Source organism: Zootoca vivipara, chromosome 7 (genome assembly GCF_963506605.1).
Source record: "Zootoca vivipara chromosome 7, rZooViv1.1, whole genome shotgun sequence".
NCBI classification, from domain to species: Eukaryota; Metazoa; Chordata; class Lepidosauria; order Squamata; family Lacertidae; genus Zootoca; species Zootoca vivipara.
Genome location: NC_083282.1, coordinates 37,123,556 through 37,145,663, shown reverse-complemented (window position 1 = coordinate 37,145,663; position 22,108 = coordinate 37,123,556). Strand labels below are relative to the sequence as shown.

The window sequence follows — 22,108 nt, the reverse complement described above, 5'->3', positions numbered from 1 at the left end:
ATATCTCTAATAAGGGAGGAATTTGTTATTTATGTTTTATATTTCTTTGAAGATGGTGGTTTTAACCATTTGTTATATGAAGCTGCCCTTCGTTCCAGAATGGAGGAAAGTAAGGTGAAAAAGCAAACAAGCAAATAAATATGAACAAGGCAGTTTCCCTTCATCCAGTCATCCTTTTAAGTACAGTGGTGCCTCGACTTACGAATTTAATCCGTTCCGAAGGCACCTTTGTAGGTTGAAAAATTCGTAAGTCGAAAAACGCCATTGGAAACGCGATTTCCCATAGGAATGCATTGGAAATGGAAAAATTCATAAGTCGAAGCAACCCCATCTAAAAATTCGAAAAATCCCTATCTAAAACCACCACAGTTTTTTTCCGGATGTCAAGACATTCGTATGCGCGCAGCCATTACCCCCATTCGTAACTCGAAAAATTCAGTTGTCGAGTCGTTCGTAAGTCGAGGTACCACTGTACATGTTGAAGCATCAGCTGCTCCTTCGGGCATAAATGCTTCCTACTTTTCTGTATCCTCAAAGGCCAAATATAATTGTAACAAACCAATAAGCATTGGCAATACCGTCAACCCTAGAAAGAAGCTTGGTGGATTTTCACCCAGAGGAATAAAAGATCTTGTTAACAGCACTGTTTGCAAAATGCCTGTGAAAATAAGGGGTCCACTAACTTTGTTCCTCTCCCAGCAGTCAAGCTAGTAACTACTTTGTGTGTGTTCTAATAATAAAAAAATTCTAATGATAATACTAACACTAGGTGGCAGTGGTGGTACAGTTATCCCATTCCTGTACATACGAAATGGTAAGGATTTTCTTTGTATTTTTATGAGCCTCATACTGAAATCCCAAATTATTATTCATAATATCATTTTTATTAATCACATTCGAAGCAACCGTCTCATGGCCGTTTACATACAAGACAATCAAAAACATTTGAAAACACAAAAACAGCAAATACAAGACTAAAACCATACTTGGTACACTCTGACCATTAAAACATTGCTGACGAAGAATTGTCGAAACAGGGCCTTGTCCTGGGATTTTTTCACTGGAATTTATTTTTATTTGCCTATTATACTGGAATTGATTCCTATTTGAATTCTTCATTACATTAATAAAACCTTTTGAAGATTTACTTGAAATTCATCTTCTTCCTGGCCCGAGTTCTAAAACCCTAATACAGCAGATGGCAAGGGAAAGACCCGTTTATTTAAGGTGGTACAACTACACACAGAAAACCATTTGTGAAAAACACTGTCTACTTAAAATGAAGCAAAGGAACATTTATTCTGTTGCCAAAAACTATTATTACCTTAGCAGCAAAACAAAGCCCAATTTTGTCAGCTTCAGCTTCCAATGTCCTGCTATATGGCCTATTGAACAGCAACTAGAAGGGAAAGGAAAGAGACATCAGAACTTTGTTTTTCCCAGTTTCTGAAACCAAAGTAAGCATTTTCCTAACTTACATGCAACAAACAGGCAAGTTTCAGCAGAAGCGTTCCCCCTCCTACTCTTTCTGCAAAGGGCTTAGAGAAGAAGCTGTAGAATGATGTACATTTTTCCTGGGGAATTTAGGAAGCAGCTAAATCAGCAGTTGCATTAGCAGCCTGGCTGAGGACCTGCTGTGTTCTAGAGTTTGGTTCCAATAGAAGTCATGCATGCCAGTGATACTTCTTCACTTTTCTCTCTCTCTCTCTGGTCTATAGTAGACAGAATGATAGGATATCCTCCAGCGTTTTATAGATTGAAGTACCGGTAGTGGGTGCAGCTAAGCGGGGAGAATTTGCATGGCCTGGCGAATAATGACAAGAGGCCAGAGCTAACCACAGGTGAAAAAGGGAAACTAAAAATGCATGCAGCCAGATGGGTTTTGATAATAAAAGCAGTGAGGTATTCTGCAGACACATCAGATAAAAGATAAAAAGACATCTATGTGCTTTATTGGGACGCAGGTGGTGCTGTGGGTTAAACCACAGAGCCTAGGGCTTGCCGATCAGAAGGTCGGCGATTCGAATCCCTGCAACGGGGTGAGCTCCCGTTGCTTGGTCCCAGCTCCTGCCAACCTAGCAGTTCGAAAGCACCTCAAAGTGCAAGTAGATAAATAGGTACCGCTCCGATGGGAAGGTAAACAGCGTTTCCATGCACTGCTCTGGTTCGCCAGAAGCGGCTTTGTCATGCGGGCCACATGACCTGGAAATTGTACGCCGACTCCCTCGGCCAATAACGCGAGATGAACGCCGCAACCCCAGAGTCAGTCACGACTGGACCTAATGGTCAGGGGTCCCGTTACCTTTACCTTTTATGTGCTTTATTGCATTTAGACCCTTTAGCTGTCAATGGTCCCATTTTACAGATGGTTAAAAAAAACACTGAGTCACCGCAATATGTGTGTTCACCTTTAAATCCATGGCAGAGGTCTTAAGGAAAAAGCACCTTGGTGCATATGCAGAGTGCTTTCCCCCTCATATTAAAGCTTTTCAATGCAAAATGTAATGCAAATATCAGCGAGTTATAATACAATGTAAACCAACGACTGGCAGTGACAGCGGAGCACAGAGATCAAAGTCAGAGAGAGCGGTGATGAGGGCAGATGCTGACAACTTAGGATGACTGTAGAAAAGGCACTGTCTCGCCCCAAGGAAAGCCCTGCCCAGCTCCAATCTACCTGCCGCCCAGTTCCCAAAATGTCATGGGAAATTACCCACACATTGTAAGGCTTCACACTGCAATTATGACAGAAAAAGAAAAAAACTTGGATAGCAGGTTTCCCGTGCAGTAGCCCAACTGAAAGTAAATTGTGGATATGAAAGATGGACATGCCGTATTACAGCCTCAAGACTCTCCTCAGCTGTAATAGAATTTATTCAGTTCCCACATTTGTTCCTTTTTTCTTTTTTTACAAACCTGATTTTCCCGCCTGATATTTGACAATACTGCCAAATTTCATTTCGTTTTAACCCTACAGGTATGGGGAGCACATGGGGCCTGCAGATGTGGATAGACTCCAACTCCCATCAGCCCCAGCCTGCATGCCTAGCAGTCAGGAACCATCTGCTGGGCCACAGGGCCCCCTGCCCTAGTTCTATAATAGAGCAAAGTCCATGTGAATTGATACCGTATTTCCAACTGCATTTGAAATACCTCGTATTTTGCATGGACCACAGATTTCATAAACATACTCCCCTTCCAGAGTGTCTCGGTGACACTGACAATAGTGGGACCTTTTTAAATCAGTGCTCTGAGGATGCAGTTTTTCAAACAAATCATGTATTAAACTTGGAAATAACACATTTTTACCAGTTGGTAAAAAAAACTACCTGGCCATACGGTTATTCCAAGGCACTAACTATGTTATATTGTTATTTTGTAAACTGCCCTTATTTTTCACAACGAAAGGTGGTTTATGAACAGTACCAAATGAAATTTAAAAAAATTAATTTGAGAATGCAATCTTTTCAAAGAGGTACAGCAAAATGGTCTTGCTCAGTGCCTTGTGGGTCACCAGAAATCACATTTTATTATGCGACTTATTGACTTCTGGTTGTCTGAGTGATAATACAGTGGTACCTCGCAAGACGAATGCCTCGCGCAACGAAAAACTCGCTAGACGAAAGCGTCTAGCGATTCTTTGTTGCCTAGCAAGACAAAGCTTTCTATGGCCTCATTTCGCAAGGCGGTTTTTTTTTTTTGCCGTCTGCCATTTGTTTCCACAAGACAAAAATTTTCGTAAGACGGCACGACCCACGGAATGAATTATTTTTGTCTTGCGAGGTAAAAGGTAAAGGGACCCCTGACCATTAGGTCCAGTCGTGACCGACTCTGGGGTTGCGCGCTCATCTCGCATTATTGGCCGAGGGAGCCGGCGTATAGCTTCCAGGTCATGTGGCCAGCATGACAAAGCTGCTTCTGGCAAACCAGAGCAGCACATGGAAACGCCGTTTACCTTCCCGCTGTAGCGGTTCCTATTTATCTACTTGCATTTTGACGTGCTTTCGAACTGCTAGGTTGGCAGGAGCTGGGACCGAGCAACGGGAGCTCACCCCGTCACAGGGATTCGAACCACCGACCTTCTGATCAGCAAGCCCTAGGCTCAGTGGTTTAACCCACAGCACCACCTGGGTCCCTCTGTCTTGCGAGGTACCACTGTACAAAGTTACAACATTTACTTGAGAGGATAATATGGAATATTGCTAGAGGGAGCAGCACCCAGACAGCTGTGGAAACCAAGAAACAGCAATAATAAAATCACCACATTTCTGCAACCTCAGAAGTTTTCCTGGCACCTCCCTTTTCAAAAAGAAAAGAGCTACCACCGGCATTTTACACTTCTGGAGCGTGAAGGGAAAGAAACTGCCAAATGTGACAGAGAGCGAAGAACTGGGTTTGGCAACTTGTGTACTATAAAGCAAGCCTGGTGCTGAAGTATCATTGATCATCCTGACAGGTCTCTCAGCCATTTTAGGTTAGGTTACTGAACTGCCTTTTCCTAAATCTCTGGTTTTATTCCTGACTGGCAGGAAGTTCAAGTGTAATAAGAAACTTTGCAGGGAGAGCAGGACCATTTATTCTCTTCTTGGTTCCTGGTTAATGAGCCTTGTAGCACGGAGCAAAAGAAAAAGAAAGAAAGAAAGAAAGAAAGAAAGAAAGAAAGAAAGAAAGAAAGAAAGAAAGAAAGAAAGCCAAGTGGAAGGATCTCGGGGCATCTGAGGTTCTCGGATCACTTGGGGAGGTCTATGGATTTCACCCAAGAATGTTAATATAGCACAATATTGGCTCAACAGATGTACGAAGAACAATATTGCATTTTAAATCGTTTTCCGGGTGATCAAGCTAACCTTTAGAAATGCAAAGGCCTAAAAGGAGAAGGAAGTTCTATTGCAAAATGCATGCCATCCTCCAGAGATGGAATATTGTGGGTGATGAATGCTACAGTAGAATTTGAATTATTGATTCTAGGTAAGTCTGCTCCACTCAGTAGTATGTCTAGGGCCAGCAGAATGAGTTTATAAGAAAAATGTTTACTGGCTCATAGCAGCGGCCAGGGAAATAACAAAGTACTTCCATTTCCTGGCATTCACTCCCAGCTCACAACAGTCTGAAGTTTACAAACTAGAAGGCAATGTATGTGTCTTTCATGAATCAATCCAATAGTGTTTTTAAAAAACAAACAAACCACACCTATGACAGTGTGCATAATACACCCACAAAGTGACCTACATTTGTTGCGACTTTGTCTTATTTTAAAAACAGTGAGATCAAGATCTGCTTCCCATGGGGGAAAGGCAAGCCAGGGCTTGTAATTAGCTACTCACCCAGGCTGAACTGCAGTTTCTTTCCGCTTCTTAGATCCAACACGCAAGCTGACTTAAGACCGTACGTTTACTGCTAGATCAGGTCCATAGTCTATTAAATGAAGCACTGTGTCCTGTAACACAGAGACCTCCCCATCTCCCCCCACAAAGAACAGGAGCTAGACGAATGCTCTGTAGAACATTGATCAACTTACCTCTTGAAACCAAGATTGGAGCCAGTGGCCTACGATTGCTAAGCTGTCTCCAGGGCAAGCAGCCCAAATCATTATGAGAAAAATGAGGAGCACGAAATCCACAAAATGCATCAGGCTCGCCTTCTCTGCCTTAAAACAAGGAAAATTGTATTTTGAAACCACCTATTTATCTCCTAATCTTGCATATGGATATTTAAGGTTTTCTGTATGCAAAACGATGCACTGTCTACTGACCCTTTTTACAAAACGTGAAGACGCAGAAGTTGCTGTTACTTCTCCAACTTGGTTCTCCAGCTGTTGTTGGACCACAATTCCCATCACATCCTGCTAGCTAAGGATTATGGGAGTTGTAGTCCAACAACAGCTGGAGATCCAACTTGGAGAAACACTGTATGAAGCTACAATGCTGACAAAAGAAACACTGGATGCTGGATAGCACCAGCCCTGGGTAAGGAAGGCCTATAAAGAACTATTCAGTTGTACTACACACCCCTAACTTCTGACTGTGTCAGTTCAATTAACACCACAGATGCAGAATTTGGAGCAAAGCTTTCTAGCCCAAAGAGGCAGGCTGTGAGCATCGCTGGATAATTCCAGTCAAATATGGTGGTCTCAACATTGGTCAACTATGACTACAAGTATGTTTTTAGTTTCAGGGGGCTTTGGCAACATCACTATTTAAAACAGAATACATACCCCATGTCCCAGAACAGCATGAGCAAGTTCATGTCCCAAAATGAAAGACAGCTCATTGATATCTGACACAGCAGACAGCATACCAGTGAAAACAAACAGTTGTCCATTCTGCAGGCAAAGAGAGGAAAAATAATACTGCAAACAAATTGTTTCACAGAGTGGAAATGGGGGGGGTGAACCCAGAGCTCGGCCAGAACAGCACCAACACAGCAGCAAAATTGGGGCGGGGGGTGAGAGACAGAATGGAGGAAAAAAAGAGAAGTTGTGCTTCTTCTTTATTCCTCCTTTTCTTCAGCACGTTGGTCAGAAAAGGAGAGAAAATCAGCACGCAAATTTCAGGACATGTTTTCTCTCAACCCGTCAACCCGTGTATGTGGATTAGGGGAGGCTGGGTCCCAGAAGCTCCTCTTCTTCTCCAACACCTTTCCCCCCTCTCTACTGTGAAAGCAATAATGGCAGAGGAAGGACAGCGGTACCAAGTCAAGTCCAGTACTGTCCGCACTGACTGGCAGGGATCCAGATTTGGTGACATTCTCAGCCCTGCCTGCAGAAGCCAGAGATTGAATCTGGAAAAGGCAGGCAGATGTTCTGCCTCTGAGCTACGACCCCTCCACCCCCACCCTCACCACCAAGAGGGAGATGTGCAAAATCCTTTGGCCTCCCAAGGACAACAGGAATGCGCTGTCAGTAGCTTCTTTCTGAATTATTACATCGCACCTTTTGTGTTTGATTTTTTACTTACTGGAAGCACAACAGCATTAATGTCTGGCCCCTCCACCACATGGATAGTCCACTTGAACTCAGAGAGTCCTGGAAAATCCTTGTTGCTGTCAATCAGATGCAAAAAGACTTCTTTGACCTCCTGGTAACGGGGGTCTGTTTCAGGCAACATTCTGCTTTTAAATTCTTCGACCCACTAAAAGAAAAAAAGGGTGCAGCATACTGACCGATTCAAGCAAAGTAAAATTGCAGTTAAGAGGTACAATATGCATGAATATCCATGGAAGAGAGGTCAGTATAAATTTAAAATAACATATGACGCAATCTGATTCAGAGCAGGGAGGAGACTTACACCATACTATTAGGGCATGATGAATTTTTCAACTCCCAAATTCCCAAAATGAAGGGTGCTAAAAAGTTATAGAATGACTTGGGAATTCAAGAGATATTTTGGTTACATTAATCTAATTTTGTTTGGTAAGTAAAAATGTGTGTAAAATTGCATAGAAATAATTTAAAAATGACTGCCAAGTACTTATATTTTAATATTATTCTTATTTACTTATATTATATGCATTTATTATTTTACCTGACACTTTCAGGAGGCAAAATTAAAATTATTTGGCTTTCCGAAAGCAGTTTATTTGCTTCTTAATCAAACATAGTCTTAGCCAGCTAAATGTTGTCCAATCGCAAATATAACAGCAGATTTGAATCCCTCACACCCAAAAACATATTTTTAAGACCCCCCTCATGGAAGAAATTTGCAAAAATTAAATTTCACCCCCTAAAATGACATGCCTTGCTGTACGATATCCATTTAGGGAATAAAATTTAATGATGTGCTTGAGCAAAATATTTAACTCAGGAAAGGTGACCTAATGACATGGAAAACATCAGCAATTATATATACATATATTATTTACTAACAAGCAATATTCATCTTCCTCATGTAACAAGCAGTAAAACATATATTCTCAATCCTTGCACTACCAATACTCCTTAAATGGAAGAAAAATTCCCTCAGCTACATGGGAAGGCCAGAAAACAGGATATATGCTTCATAGAAGTTCCCATCTTCCATCACCAGCATTGTGCATTAATAAGGGTCTCAAGTAGTAGAGCTGGAGACCCTGAACTGTTACTGTGAGTCATCTCAGTTACTGCTAAGTGGGGCAGGGGAATTATTATTATTATTATTATTATTATTATTATTATTATTATTTGCTTTTTTGAACAGCTACCCACCATGGCATACTCCATCTGGGACAATTCAGCAAAATGGTCTTTCCGAAACACCAGAAGCCGAGAACGTCCAGTGATTGGTGTCTCTTCCAAGTGAGTAAAATAAAACAGGATAAATACAACTCCTAAAGTACACAGGCCTAAGGCTATCTTCCATTTATTTCTTCTTGCGGCTTCTTTAAACAGCTCCTTCTTGTTTGGAGGAAGTGCCCTCCACCATTTTCTTATGCTCCTGCAAGGCACAAATATCGCAAAGTTCAAGGAAGCCAGAGCGAATTGCAAGTGTCTCCAACTGCTGCACCCTCATCAGTGCTACCAGCACGTGTTATAAATGTCAAAACTTAACAGCAGAAGTGAATGTGCTCTTCATACCTGGCAGTCTTGCATGTATAGCCATGCTACCAGCACCCTGCTTGTAGAATAGGAGAATACAAAGCCACCATTTTTAAAAACCATACTTGCCATGCTGAAGCCACAGGATGCATTCCGAAGAGGCTAACATCGCATTCAGTTAATTGGTTGAGTTAAAATACAAGCTTCTCTGCTTAATGCAAACAAATAGCATGCTAGTTCATGATGCCCCAAAGTTCTTTTGCCTGCTATGCCACCAGAAAACAAACCATGGTCTGGCTTGTTTTGAGTTCCCAACCTGAGGCTCATGGTGTGTCAACCACAAGTGGTATGCCAAGAACAAACCTTGATTGCCCCGTGGTTTATTTGGAAAGAAACCATAGGTCTGGGTTTGGACATAACAACAAGCCAGGCTCTCTTTCCTGTAAGCTTAGCAACATCAGAAACAGAAAAAGAGCAGAGCAAAAACTTTTCAGTGGCATATACTAATACGTTGAGTGCTCACATTAAACCATAGTTAACATTGTTAGTTGTCTTAGGCTATGGTTTAATGTGACACTGACACAACAAGCTATGAGGCTGCAGCAACGTTCACTTTGATACCTAACTCCCTACAAGAGTAAAACAGATATGTTGCACATTCTTGTACACATGAGAGAAATGAGGAATTAGAGAGGCACTGTAAGTTTGCTGGTTAACCTGGTGTCAGACTTTGCTTCCTCCCCGCCTTTGGTCGTAGATAAGCAGGAGAAAGCGAAAAGAGTCCCTTACCATTTAAGGAGTCTTTAATGATCACAGCAAAAGAACAAAGCATCCATTATCAGAATTGAAGGTGTTCCCAAGTAAGGATCCCCCCCCAATCTCTTCCGTCTTGCAACCTGATCTCGCAACCTGATCTCGCAACCAGAACAGATCTCGTAGCCACCTTATCTGCATGACCTTGGACTGATATGCGGAATACTTTCCAGCGAGAGAGTCTATTAGCTCTCTCTCTTCCTGTTCTTTTTCCCTTTGCTGTTCACCCCCCAGTTCTTCCCAACTTTTGTCTTCAGAACTATGCCCCTCTGCAAACCACTGTTCCAAATCTTCACTGCTCCACTGCTCCTGGGCAGCTTCAGGATCCTGGCCAGGAGCAGGGGGAGGGGGATGTTCCCACCACTCCTCATCAGAACAGTACTCCTCGGTCTGGTCTCAGATACCTGGGGAATGTGGGGCCTCTCAGCCTAAGGAGATTGGTGCATTATGAGGAGTCTGAGAGATGAGGAACAGCAGCTGAGGGCTGTGCATAAGGACAACAAGAAGGGGGGGGGGAGCTGGTGTAGGAAAGGAGGAAAGCTGAATCGGAAGTGAACAGGAGGAAGATAGGGCAAACAATGAGCGTGGGACCACCATCACTCTCATCAAACAAATGGGCAGCTTCATATTTGGGATTTAAAGGGCTATGTGCACATATCCACAGCTGGACAGGAAACCAGGGCCCATTTCTGCATACAGCTGCCCGCAAAGCTAGGGATCCGCACAAAGTTTTGCTTCTGTACATATTAAACCCATAGGTGGATCAGGCAGCTTTTAAGGTGCCCAGGTTAAGGCAAGTCATAGGCTGAGAAGGTGAGTTTAAAAAGAAGATGGATTTCAAGAACAAATAAATAGGGAGAGATGGGGCAGTACCTACTTAGCATGCACATGTTTGTACAGAAAGAGCTTCCATTTCAAATGAAGAGGAAGCAAAAGTGAGGTAATGTAATGCCAGGCAAGTGGCAAGATATTACAGTGGTTACTAACTTAATTCATTCCAGAGGTCCGTTCTTAACCCGAAACAGTTCTTAACCTGAGGCACGCTTTCGCTAATGGGGCCTCCCACTGCCGCCACGTTGCCAACACGTGACTTCCGCTCGCATCCCAGGCAAAGTTCACTACCAGGAGACCTACTTCCGGGTTAGCGGAGCTCATTACCTGAAGCATTCGTAAGCAGGACGGTACGTAACCCAAGGTTCCACTGTATACAAAAAAAAGTGGGAGATTGCTCAATTGAAATTTGAGGAACCAAACAGCAGTTTAAATAATCTAAAGCTATTCTCCTTTTAAACTTTTTTTTTTAAAGTTAATTTCTACAGATCTAAAATCTGGCTTCAATGAAGCCTTTGAGAATGGAAAGGGAAAGCCAAAACAAAAATCTAATGCATATTTAAAGGCTGAGAAAACATTAACTATTATATTCTATTTAAAAAAACAACAACATTCTGCTCTGGAGAATAAGAAGAACAACCAAGTTTCAAAACACTGGAACACCTTATTTACAGGAAGAAAAATGTGTTCATTTAATAACAAAGGAAAGGTTTAATAAGGGATGGGATATACCACGATGGTTTTCCACAGGGCCCAACTTGTATATACAATACAATTTAAATTTAATAGATGGTTCCTTGAGCAGCAACAGAACATCCATATTGCAAAAGCACAAGTGGAGCATCAGTTGCTGTTTTGGCCTGCATAGTGAATATGTAAAGTTTATGGCCAGAATCCAGAGCACTATAATAATAATAAAAAAACTCCAAGGGGGATTTTATACTTGTTTTCCTCAAACAGAAGTCCTCCCTCTATGCCACAAGGCAAACCTGAGGACTTCCAAAACTGAGGATGATTTTCAAAAGCGATTTGTTACGTGGCATGGGGAAGTGAAGGAGTCAGCTCTTCAAAGTTAAAAATTCTACTGCACTACCACAAGCCTTAGGGATGCAGGTGGCACTGTGGTCTAAACCACAGAGCCTAGGGCTTGCCGAACAGAACGTCAGCGGTTCAAAACCCTGCGATGGGGTGAGCTCCCGTTGTTCGGTCCCAGCTCCTGCCCACCTAGCAGTTCAAAAGCACATCAAAGAACAGGTAGATAAGTAGGTACCGCTCTGGCGGGAAGGTAAACGGCGTTTCCGTGCACTGCTCTGGTTCACCAGAAGCGGTTTAGTCATGCTGGCCACATGACCCGGAAGTTGTCTGGCTCCCTTGGCCTATAGAGCGAGATGAGCGCCACAACCCCAGAGTCGTCCGCGACTGGACCTAACGGTCAGGGGTACCTTTACCTTTACCGCACGCCTGAACTCTCTGGATCACGAACTATATATACACTAGAAAACTAGATGCATGCTTTGTGATTTACCTATTCTTAAGCCCAAATTACTCAACCTCCAATCCAGAAAAACAGCTTACAAGGTGAAGCACCAGGCACATGCCTTTACCAGCGCTCATAAATCCAAGTGCGACGCAGGCCTATATATGCCATGCCCCAGATTCTGAGAACCTTCCACTCCTTTCCCAGGAAGTTTGCCAAGGTGTGGCTTCCTCAGCAGGATAGTACATGCATGGGGACAGTGCTGCAGCAGCCCTCTTATGTGCACATGATATCTAGATTGGAGATTAGTAGCCAAATTACCTTTTAGAACGGTGACTAGAGATTAGGATGTGCTCCTAATATTAGAAGTGCATTACCAAGATCCAAATTTTGTTAACCGATTGGTCTGCAAGCAAGGAACGAAACTCACTGTGCTGAGTCACTGCTAAAAACTTGAGAGGCGCAACTACTTCCTTGGTGAAAATTACACAACAAGGTGTGTCTTGGCAACACAGTTAATAATAAAGTGTCTGCTGGTGGCATTTAGGAGAAAAAGGCACTGCTCAGACAGTATAGAACTAAAAGTACAGGAAGAACGTTCTGCACCTAAGCCACCAAGTTGATGCCATTTCAAACTAAGCTTATTTAAAGCATGTTTATTTCTTCTGCTTCATCCCTACCTTCCCACCAAAGTGACTAACAGAGTTGCATACTCCACTTCAGAGGTGTTTGAGAGCTTCACAGATTTCAAATCAAGGAAGCAGTTGGCCTTTCAAGCAATTAAAACTTGACTAAGGTAAATGGAAACCCATAAAAAACAAATCATATCCCCAAAGCAGGGACTGCCTTCAAGTTCTACCATGGGAAAGCACAGAAACAGAGGTGCAATTTATCATGGTTCCAGGCCGAGAATGTACAATACTCACACTCTCCTTCCTACAGCTCCTGCCCCATCCTCTTTACAAGAATCAAAAGTGGTACTGTACTATCAACCTAGTGCAGGGGTAGGCAACCTAAGACCTGTGGGCCGGATGCGGCCCAATTGCCTTCTCAATCCGGCCCACGGACAGCCCAGGAATCAGCGTGTTTTTACATGAGTAGAATGTGTGCATTTAAAATGCATCTCTGGGTTATTTGCCTAGTGTTTTTACATGAGTAGAATTTGTGTTTTTATTTAAAATGCACCTCTGGGTTATTTGTGGGGCATAGGAATTCGTTCATTCCACCACCACCACCCCCAAAAAATGTAGTCCGGCCCACCACATGGCCTGAGGGCTGAAAAAGGTTGCTGACCCCTGACCTAGTGCCTAGAGCCAGGAGGCATTATCCCTCAGTACTGGGAGGGTGGGCAGGGGACCAGAAAGTACCACAATGCTATTCTAGCATCCTTTGCTGGAGGATAGAGGTAGAACATTCACATAGTTTGGGGAACAGTTTGAGAAACAGCATAGGAATGTACTTTACCCTTTTTTTATCCAAGTTACACATGTTCTTCCAAGCTACCTTGCCAGGCTTTAAAACAGGTGAGAGGAGGAGGGGAGCAGAGACACAAAAGCAGCAGTTACAGGTAGGTAGCCGTGTTGGTCTGAGTCAAAGCAAAATAAAAAAATTCTTTCAGTAGCACCTTAAAGACCAACTAAGTTTTTATTTTGGAATCATACCAAAATAAAAACTTGGTTGGTCTTTAAGGTGCTACTGAAAGAATTTTTTATTTTACAAAAGCAGCAGTCATTCTCGCAAGAAGTGAGCTTTCACCATCTATTTGCAAGGCTCCTTAGCACCGTTATGAGCATGCCAAACAATCTCATGTGGCCTTTGCAAAGTGCAGTATCCTATTAAGCTTGCATCTAAATTTACATTGCAACAATGTAGTATACTCTATAGTCTGCTTTGCAGAGCAATATTAATGTTTACCTCCCAAGGATGATAGCAAATATTTTCTGAACTGGCTTCAATAGGATCCACAAGATTGGAACGGGAGCCACCTTCAATGCTGAAGATCTGTGGAAAGGCCTGTGAAACTGGACATCGTGAGAAGCAGTCAAGCGTCGAGATTTTTGAAAGGAAAGTCCTCTTGCCCTTTGCTCAGAGAGAATACAAGGCCTCCTAGAACAGCTGTGTGCGACGTTGAAAATTCCTGCATTCTTAGGGTTCAAAAGCCACACTTGACTTCTATTAATGAGGTTACTGTAGGTGTTGGAACTTTCAGTCATTAAGTAGCGCCTTCTGTTTTTACTTTTGTTCCATGAGTGGCACTTAGTCACTTGATGCTGGTGGCTGTTCAAGGCTTCGCTGGAAAACTTGTAAGGATTAATGCTCTTTCCCCAACAGGCCAAAGATGTAAGTCGAGTTAAAAGACAGTTCCTTGAGCCACTAAGAGCAGCCATCTTTCTTTCTCACACACCTGTTACACCTAGAAATGTAAATCAAGAGTATATATATAATGATGCAATAGCAAATGATAACGCTAGAAGACATTATGCTCTTTTAGGGTTTGTATTCACTAGAACTCAGTACTGGGTATTGGGAAAACCTCAGCATGGTTCTACCAAAGTGTCAGGAGTAGTTGTTGGGGACATAGCTGCCAAGTTCTCCCTTTTTTTAAGGGAAATTCCATTATGCTGAATAGGCTTCCTCACGAGAAAAGGGAAAACTTGGCAGCTATGGTTGGGGACAATGGCCTAGTTCAGATAATTGTTCCAGGTTTCAAAAACTATGGTTTATTAATTAGGAGCATGAGCCAGGGCCAGATACCTACACCCTTTCCACTGTTCTGCTTCATTTCTGATTTACAAAAAGACAGAGCTGTGGATCCAAAACTGTGTAAATCTGTCAGTGTTAAGTTAGCACACCAGTATAATATCTGACAATAAGCCAGAATTCTCCAGATATAATAGGGAACTCAGGCTTAGCAAAAGCCAGAAATGAAGTGCTGAACAGACACACTATTAAGCATGGGGGAAAACCACACTGAAGAGGAAAAGAGGATCAAACGAGTACAGTTCCCCCCCTATCCCATTGCTAGTTCCAAAGTTAACAAACTATTAAGATAGACTTCCCCCACTTTGGTCCAAACCACAGTTTCGGAAGCCCAGAAAAATAGTCCAAACCAAGCCAATGGGTCACACAGAATCTTTACATCCATGAGCTACATCACACATAGTTCAGGTAACCAGTTAGTACACAGCAATGTGTGGGAGTGAGCCTTGCACTCTTTTCTCCTAACAGGACACGCCTGTATGAGTAGGACTTATATAATACATCTACCCCATTTTTTAAACTTGCAATTTACACATAGAGTGGGAGAGAATATGCGGTCCCCATAAGAACATCAAGGGTTGGAACCAATGTAAGAATCCTGAACACAGCCACTGGCACTTATTTTCCATATGTGAAACTTTGGTTTCCAACCAAAATTTGGGATACAATGAAGTGATTGCAGAGTTGAAAAGGTTGACTTGGGTGTAATATCCCACTGCAGTAAATGCAGGTCCCAGTTCTGTTCTTTAGTTGACCATTTCTCTGGTTGATTAGTTCAAATCACTGGGTTGCCGTCAACTACTGTTTACTCAGAATAATTAACTTGTACTCACTTAAATTACTGGACCTAAGTTAATTGCAGCCATTAATGTAAAGGAGCCTACTCTGAATAAAAGATAGTTGAATACAACCCACCACATGAAATTTGGCACACACGCAACTTCCTTGGCATCCATAGCCCATGGCCCTCTGTCCACTTTTTTACCTTGTTCTCTCTTTAGTGTCAGCAGCAAACTCCTTCCCTCAGGCCAACAGTCGACCTCTTCCATTAACTCTCTGATTTGGCTTCCCTTTCAAAGTTTCCAAGTATCACCTCCATCACTAAATCACTAGGTGTCTTTATGCAAGCCACAATCTCTCATCTCCACCCCCCTATTCTCCATCTGCAAGATGGAGATAGTAATATTGATCTACCTGGCAGCGTTGTTGTAAGGATTATTGAGAGATTCCAAGTAAAATGCTCTGAGCTCTCTGAAGTGCTATATAAGCACCAAGTAGTATACTAACAGCTAACCCCCTGCTTTGTTTACCATCTAGCCCAGTCTCCTCCAACCTGGTGCCCTCCATAAGTTCTGGACTACAACTCCCATCAGCAACACTGCCAGCACAGCTGTGGTAGCTGGGACTGATGGGAGTTATAGTCCAAATCTACAAGGCACCGGGTGAATCTAGCCTGAGAAGTCAAAAGCTTGGGCACTATCCTGTCATATTTTGGCTGTCCAGGACAGATTCATTAACAATGCACTCGTGTCCCATGGAAAACACCCTCATGAAAGTTCATGTACTGACTGTACTACCTTCAATATCAGGAGCCAACTCCCTGTGAGGGGAGAAGATTCTGGCTGTCATATTTGAACCCAGAGACAATTGCATGGAGAGAATGACACAACGAAATAGGTGAGGCTTTAACTAAGACTGACCTATCCAAAAGGGGCACCAGGGCAAGCAAAATGAGGAGCAAGCAAAATGAGGAGCAGGCAGGTGTTTTTTTCGGTAAGTAGAGCCATTCTTGTTTCCCTCATAGAACAAATATTTCTCACCTAAATTTCAAGTCAAATTTCCATTGCTAATTAAAACCAACAGGGACGGCTGGATTAGGTGGGAATCCTAAACCATATTATCTGCTATATGAGTATCAGGGGAAATGCGGGTTCGCCTTGTGACTTGGGTGGCTTCGTGCCACAAGAGCAGAGTCACAATGCGGAGACCTGGAGCACCAGAGAGACGATGTAACGTTTTGCTTGGCTAAATAAATTTCGCACGCTTTTAACTTCAAGATCTTTCCAACTACAGGCTCCTGTGGTTCCAGAAACATCCATCGCACCTGGTGCCCCGGGGTCTCCTTCAGCTCCTAGGCTCGAGGGCGAGGAAGGACACGCACACCCTCTCCTGCCTCTCAAGCCACGCGAGCAGAACCCAGGTTTCCCTTGGCGCAGAAGCGCCGCGGCCCGGGGAACCGACCCGGTGCCTCCCTGCGCCACCTGAGCCTCTTTGGCCAACGTCAACAGGAGACGCTGCCAGGGCAGGAAGGGGATACGCCTTCCGAAGAAGGCGCAGCAGCAGGGAAACCGGAGCCAATAGAGAGCAAGCGGGACGCCTCCCTATAACGCGGGCCTGCAGAGGAGCGGGAGCTGTGCGCCCACAAGGCTGGCTGCCTTTCCCCCGCCATCGCCACTCCCGTCACCTACCAGCCGCGACAGAACAAACTCGTTCCAGGAGGAGGAGGAGGCGAGGTTGCCAAAAGCTCAAGTCAGAGACGAGGCGCGGAGGGGGGGGAGGAGCAAGATCCTCTGCTCCGGCGGCTGGCGATCCCTCCAGCAAGTGAAGACGTAATGGAGCGGGGGTGGGGGGGGGCTTGAGATACCAGCGCTTTCCCCTTACTCGCCGCCCGCCCGACCTTGGAGATAAGGGGCGCTGCGCGTAAAGACGCAGTGGCCACCTCTGGAACCCTTTGGCCGCGGAGAGGCGCGCCCTTCGCCCTCCCCGTGCGCCAGGCCTTGCCAAGCGGCCTCTTCCCCCGGCGCACTACGGCTGGGGCGGCCGCTTTCCTTTTCTTCCGGGCTGGGGAGGGAGCCAATCGGTGGCGGAGTTTCCCTGTTTCGCGACCGAGAGAAGGCCGCCTCCAGCCGCTGTGTTTATTGTGAGCGAGTTGAGCGTGAAGGAGATTCAGAGATGTGATTCTGCACCTATATACCGGCAGTCCGGAGTGATGGAATGCAGTCATAGAATTGTAACGAAGGGACCCCGAGGGTCATCCAGTCCAACCCCCTGCAATGCAGAAATATGCCATATGCGGTGGCTGCGGGTGGCATGTGTACAACAAGGTTTTTAAATGTGCTTGTCAGCATGGGCGTAGCCAAGGGGGTGCAGCTATGCCCCCCCCAGATCAAATAAAACAAATAGAAATTGTTAACTAACTAACTGACCAATCACATCTGTCCCCCCCCACAAAAGTCCTGACTACGGCCATGCTTGCCAGATGCGGATCTGCCGCTACTTCCATTAGTACACCAGCGATGGATGGTTCAGAAGTGTGTTGGGGCACTTACACTACCCTCAAATGGGCACAAATGGGCACACGTACATTGCAAGTGCATTTACATGCAAGTAGGTAACACTGGGAAATGTCCATGTGTGGTGGCTTTCCCATAGCCCAGTCCTTTATAAATCCGGCAGCCCTTGTAGGTATGTTCTTACGGAGGCCAGGGGTACTGGAGAAAACAAATGGGAGAAACCTTTAAACAGTGGCTCATGAACAGTGTTTCCTGTTGCAAGCGGGGACAGAGATTTTTCTCCTCCTGAACATCTGGATTTCAAAATTAGGGGAAGACAAACAAGTGGTTGCTATGGTGATGAGGCCTTGCCCAAGTTATGCCATAATAGACCATAGTGTAAAGAGGATATTTTTCAGTGGCTGCAGGGCCCAGAGCATACCCCAATTAGAGCCTAGGACAGGGGTAGGCAACCTAAGGCCCAGGGGATGGATGCGGCCCAATAGCTTTCTCAATCCGGCCTGCGGACGGTCCGGGAATCACCTTGTTTTTACATAAGTAGAATGTGTCCTTTTATTTAAAATGTATCTCTGGGTTATTTGTGGGGCCTGCCTGGTGTTTTTACATCAGTAGAATGTGTGATTTTATTTAAAATGCATCTTTGGATTATTTGTGGTGCATAGGAATTTATTCATTTTTTTTCAATATATGGTCCAGCCCACCACATGGTCTGAGGGATGGTGGACCAGCCCACAGCTGAAAAAGATTGCTGACCCCTGGCCTAGGAGCACATCAGTTAACCCCAAGACAAATAAAAGTGGTATAATAAACTTTCTTGCCCTTAGCCTGTCATCCAATACAGAACCAGAGTTTACTTGTGAGCTAAGGAGGCATTAAAGGAACCAAGCAGTGAGCTGTGAAAAGTTTTGAGTGGCTGGAAAGCAGAGATGCACTAGGCTCACTGAGCTCAGGGGTGGGAAACCTCTGACCTGCAGGACTAATTTGACTCTGCATGGATTCCTGTTTGGGGCACAAAGCCATTTTCCTAAAACCATGCCCAACTGCCCCACACCTGCAACATGAGGAGTGGGGCTGGTAGAAACACAGCTGCCTTTGCACAATCAGGAGCCTTCAAGTGCCCCAGCAAAGGAGGCTTCTTGTCACTGGTAATGAGGGTGATCCTGTCGGGTTCAGCTGTGCTACTAAGTTCCCCGTGGAGAACTTGGCAGCACAGCCAACTCCTGCCCAAAGCAGCTCAAAAGAAGATCACTCTGCTTTCCACAGTCCCCCACCAACCTGGGAGCGAACTCGAAACGCCACCTTGTGATTTTTCATAGGAAAGTATGGTTTATAAATATGTCAACAAAATAAATGATGCAAGCACTAAATTCCCCTTTGCAGCCGTATTACACCACCTTCTGTATCTTCACAACAGCCATTATGACGTAGGTTAGGCCGAGAGTTGGTGAATAGCCTAAAGTAGGAAGTGAGCAAAAACACGGACAAGTTGAGTGAGTTTAAAATGTGAAACTACACATGCTCATAATGTTTTCTTTTTGTTTATCAGGGTTGGGAGAATGCTTTTCGTTTGTGGTTTGCTGATGATTGTGCAGCTGAACAGACTCACAAGTACTTTTTGTAGCCCATGGAAGCTTTTGTGATAATAAACCACAAGACATATTTTGTGAGACTTTATTCCATTTGTTCCTTTTGGGAGGAAGGGGGGGGGCTCTTTTGGGAACTGAACTAGGGCCCTCAAATCACCTTAAAAGGAAGGCAGTGGGTTGCATTCTCCTGTGCCTTATTCAGAAATATGGAGCCGTGTTTGCTGTTTCCAAGATTCTAGGGTATGTTGGAAACAGCAAACAACACTGTCTCCATTGTCAAGTCATGTTTGCATCCTGTCAGCCCTTCAGCCAGACGGATGGCATAACCTTGCAAGTCATTAGCCCCTCTATTTTCAAAAAAATGCTTATCTTTCATTAAGTATTCATAAAATAATAAGAATGTTAAACCACTGTGAAATATTTATAGAGCAGTAAGGAACAGGTTTACTCTACAGATTTGGAACTGAGATTTTGAATATTTAGAGAGATATTTATGCATTGCTTTTGAAGATGACATTTGCAAACAAGAAAGGAGATATTACCCATGAACCTGAAATAAGTAGCTCTGGGAGCTCAGTTTCTTAAAAAAAATAACTGTGGCATAAAATTATGAGGCTTGCAATAAAATATTAGCTGCAGCTGTTAAGCTGCCAGTCCTGACACTAAAACTCCCTGGTTCATTTAGCACCCGCTACTCAGGCTGAATCTTATATGCTCCTTTCTGGGGAAAAGTTCCACTGAACTACTCAATGGGGCATATTCCCGGGCAAACAAGTATAAGCTCGCATCCACACCATATATGAAAGCCTGTTGCTTCTCCCAAAGAATCCTGGGAACTGTCGTTTGTTTAGGGTGCTGGGAAATTCCAGCTGCGGGGGTTAAATGACAGTTCCCAGGTTTCTTTAGGGCACGGGTGTCAAACACAAGGCCCGGGGGCCAAATCCGGCCCGCCAGACCTCGTCATGTGGCCCGCCGAGCGCCCCAGCCAGCGGGACTCAGCAGCGGGACCTTGAAAGCAGAAACATAGTCAGAATAATGGCAAGTAGATATTCACATGTACAATTATTGTACAATTTATTGAAAAATGATTTTTGGTAACTGCACTGGGTGGTGGAGGCTCGCTAGGGTTTCATGCAGGAGCTTTGCAGAGCTACTGGTACCTGGAGATGCTGGGGTCCTTCTGCATGCAGGACAGATGTTCTGCCAGTGAGCCACCACCCTTCACCAAAGGGACTGGCTGAGGTTGACTCACTGGAGCTGCTCTCCTGGTTCCAGGGTTTAAGAGCCAGAAGTATAAAGCAGCATCCTATGTTTCTGAGGAGAGGGGGAGGGAGGGGAGGGAGGAAGGAAGGAAGGAAGGAAGGAAGAAAAGAGGGAGTGGGAGGGAGACAGGAAGGAAGGAAATAGGGGAGAGAAAGAAGAGTAGGAAATAAGGAAGGGAATAAAGAAGGAAAGAAAAAGAAAGAAGGAGAGAAGACGGAAAGGGAGAAAGAAGGAAGGAAGTAGAGAGGGAAAGAATAAGAATGAGGGAGAGGAAGAAAGATGGGAAGGAAGGAAGGAAGGAAGGAAGGAAGGAAGGAAGGAAGGAAAGAGGGAAGGAAGGAAAGAGGGAGCAGGAGGGAGAGAGGAAGGAAAGAGGGGAGAGAAGGAAAGAAAAAGAAAGAGGGAGAGAAGACGGAAAGGGAGAAAGAAGGAAGGAATTAGAGAGGGAAAGAAAGAATAAGAATGAGGGAGAGGAAGAAAGATGGGAAGGACGGAAGGAAGGAAGGAAGAAAAGAGGGAGCAAGGAGGTAGAGAGGAAGGAAAGAGGGGAGAGAAAGAAGAGTAGGAAAGAAGGAAGGGAATAAAGAAGGAAAGAAAAAGAAAGAAAGAGGGAGAGAAGACGGAAAGGGAGAAAGAAGGAAGGAAGTAGAGAGGGAAAGAAAGAATAAGAGTAATAATTGAATGCAGTGACAATAATTTATGATAATAAAGAGTGGGCACATAGCCCTACAGATACAACCGGCCCTTTGAGGGTGACCAAACTGCTGATGCGGCCCCCGATGAATTTGAGTTTGACACCCCTGCTTTAAGGGAAGCCATGTTTTATAAATGTGCTTTCAAATGCACCTAGGATTGCAGTCCACACCTTCACATTTGCAGACTGTGGCCTGGTTCAGATACCGGAGTTCTTACCAGAGACAGCTGAAAATTCCTGAGACCCACTGTTTTGGCTCCCACTCATAGACACAGTACTTGAACTTTCAACTTTATTGCCAAAGGCTTCATTCCAAAATTCTCTACAGGGTCTAAAAATAGGTCAGGTTACAGGTACACAGGTCAGGAGTTCAAAAGCGCTCTAAAATGAATGGCTAAGATGTCTCAACACTCGACACACATGCTTGACCCACCTTTTGAAGAGCAGAGCAGGTGCGGTCATTTGTGTTGTTCTCGGTGCTGACATGGCCAATGGAATGTCCTTAGATATGGAGCAGTGCATCCATCTCATTGACCAACCTAGGCTCAGAAACCTTCCTTGAGGTGGGAAAAGCTTCAAGGCAGGGTGGAGACTGGATCAGATGGCTCTCCCTCCGCAGCTGGAACATGCAATGGCACAGGGGTGGTGCTTTCTCCCAACAGACCACTTGGCCCCTCCCCAATGCTTCCCATTCGTCATCCCCCTTGGACCAGCCCTGCCAAGAAGTCTTCACAGGATGTATGACACCCACCATGAGGGACTTCTTGTTCTCATGTCCTCCTTTAAGGCTTTCCCATAGGCATCTATTGTTGGCCACTGTGAGAACAGGAAGTTGGACTAGATGAGCCACGGGCCTGATGCAGCAGGTTATTTCTATGT

At 44.4% G+C, this 22,108-nt stretch overlaps 1 protein-coding gene across 4 annotated transcripts in view; it reads right to left on the bottom strand.

Moving 5' to 3' along the window:
* Positions 1 to 19,236, bottom strand: part of OMA1 (OMA1 zinc metallopeptidase) — a 41,982-nt gene extending 22,746 nt beyond the window's left edge. For 2 of the 4 annotated variants that reach the window (XM_035121377.2, XM_060276874.1), the window contains exons 1-7: positions 16,862 to 19,236; positions 13,548 to 14,046; positions 8,183 to 8,411; positions 6,957 to 7,130; positions 6,215 to 6,322; positions 5,519 to 5,647; positions 1,325 to 1,399 (exon numbers count right to left, since the gene is read on the bottom strand). In XM_035121377.2, coding sequence (XP_034977268.1) covers positions 1,325 to 1,399; positions 5,519 to 5,647; positions 6,215 to 6,322; positions 6,957 to 7,130; positions 8,183 to 8,411; positions 13,548 to 14,020 — 1,188 coding nt within the window. In that variant the 5' untranslated portion in view covers positions 14,021 to 14,046; positions 16,862 to 19,236. Of the gene's footprint in view, positions 1 to 1,324; positions 1,400 to 5,518; positions 5,648 to 6,214; positions 6,323 to 6,956; positions 7,131 to 8,182; positions 8,412 to 13,547; positions 14,047 to 15,378; positions 16,586 to 16,861 lie in introns of those variants that run through there. The other 2 variants (XM_060276873.1, XM_035121379.2) reach the window with 2 other exon arrangements.
* Positions 19,237 to 22,108: the final 2,872 nt, after the last annotated feature.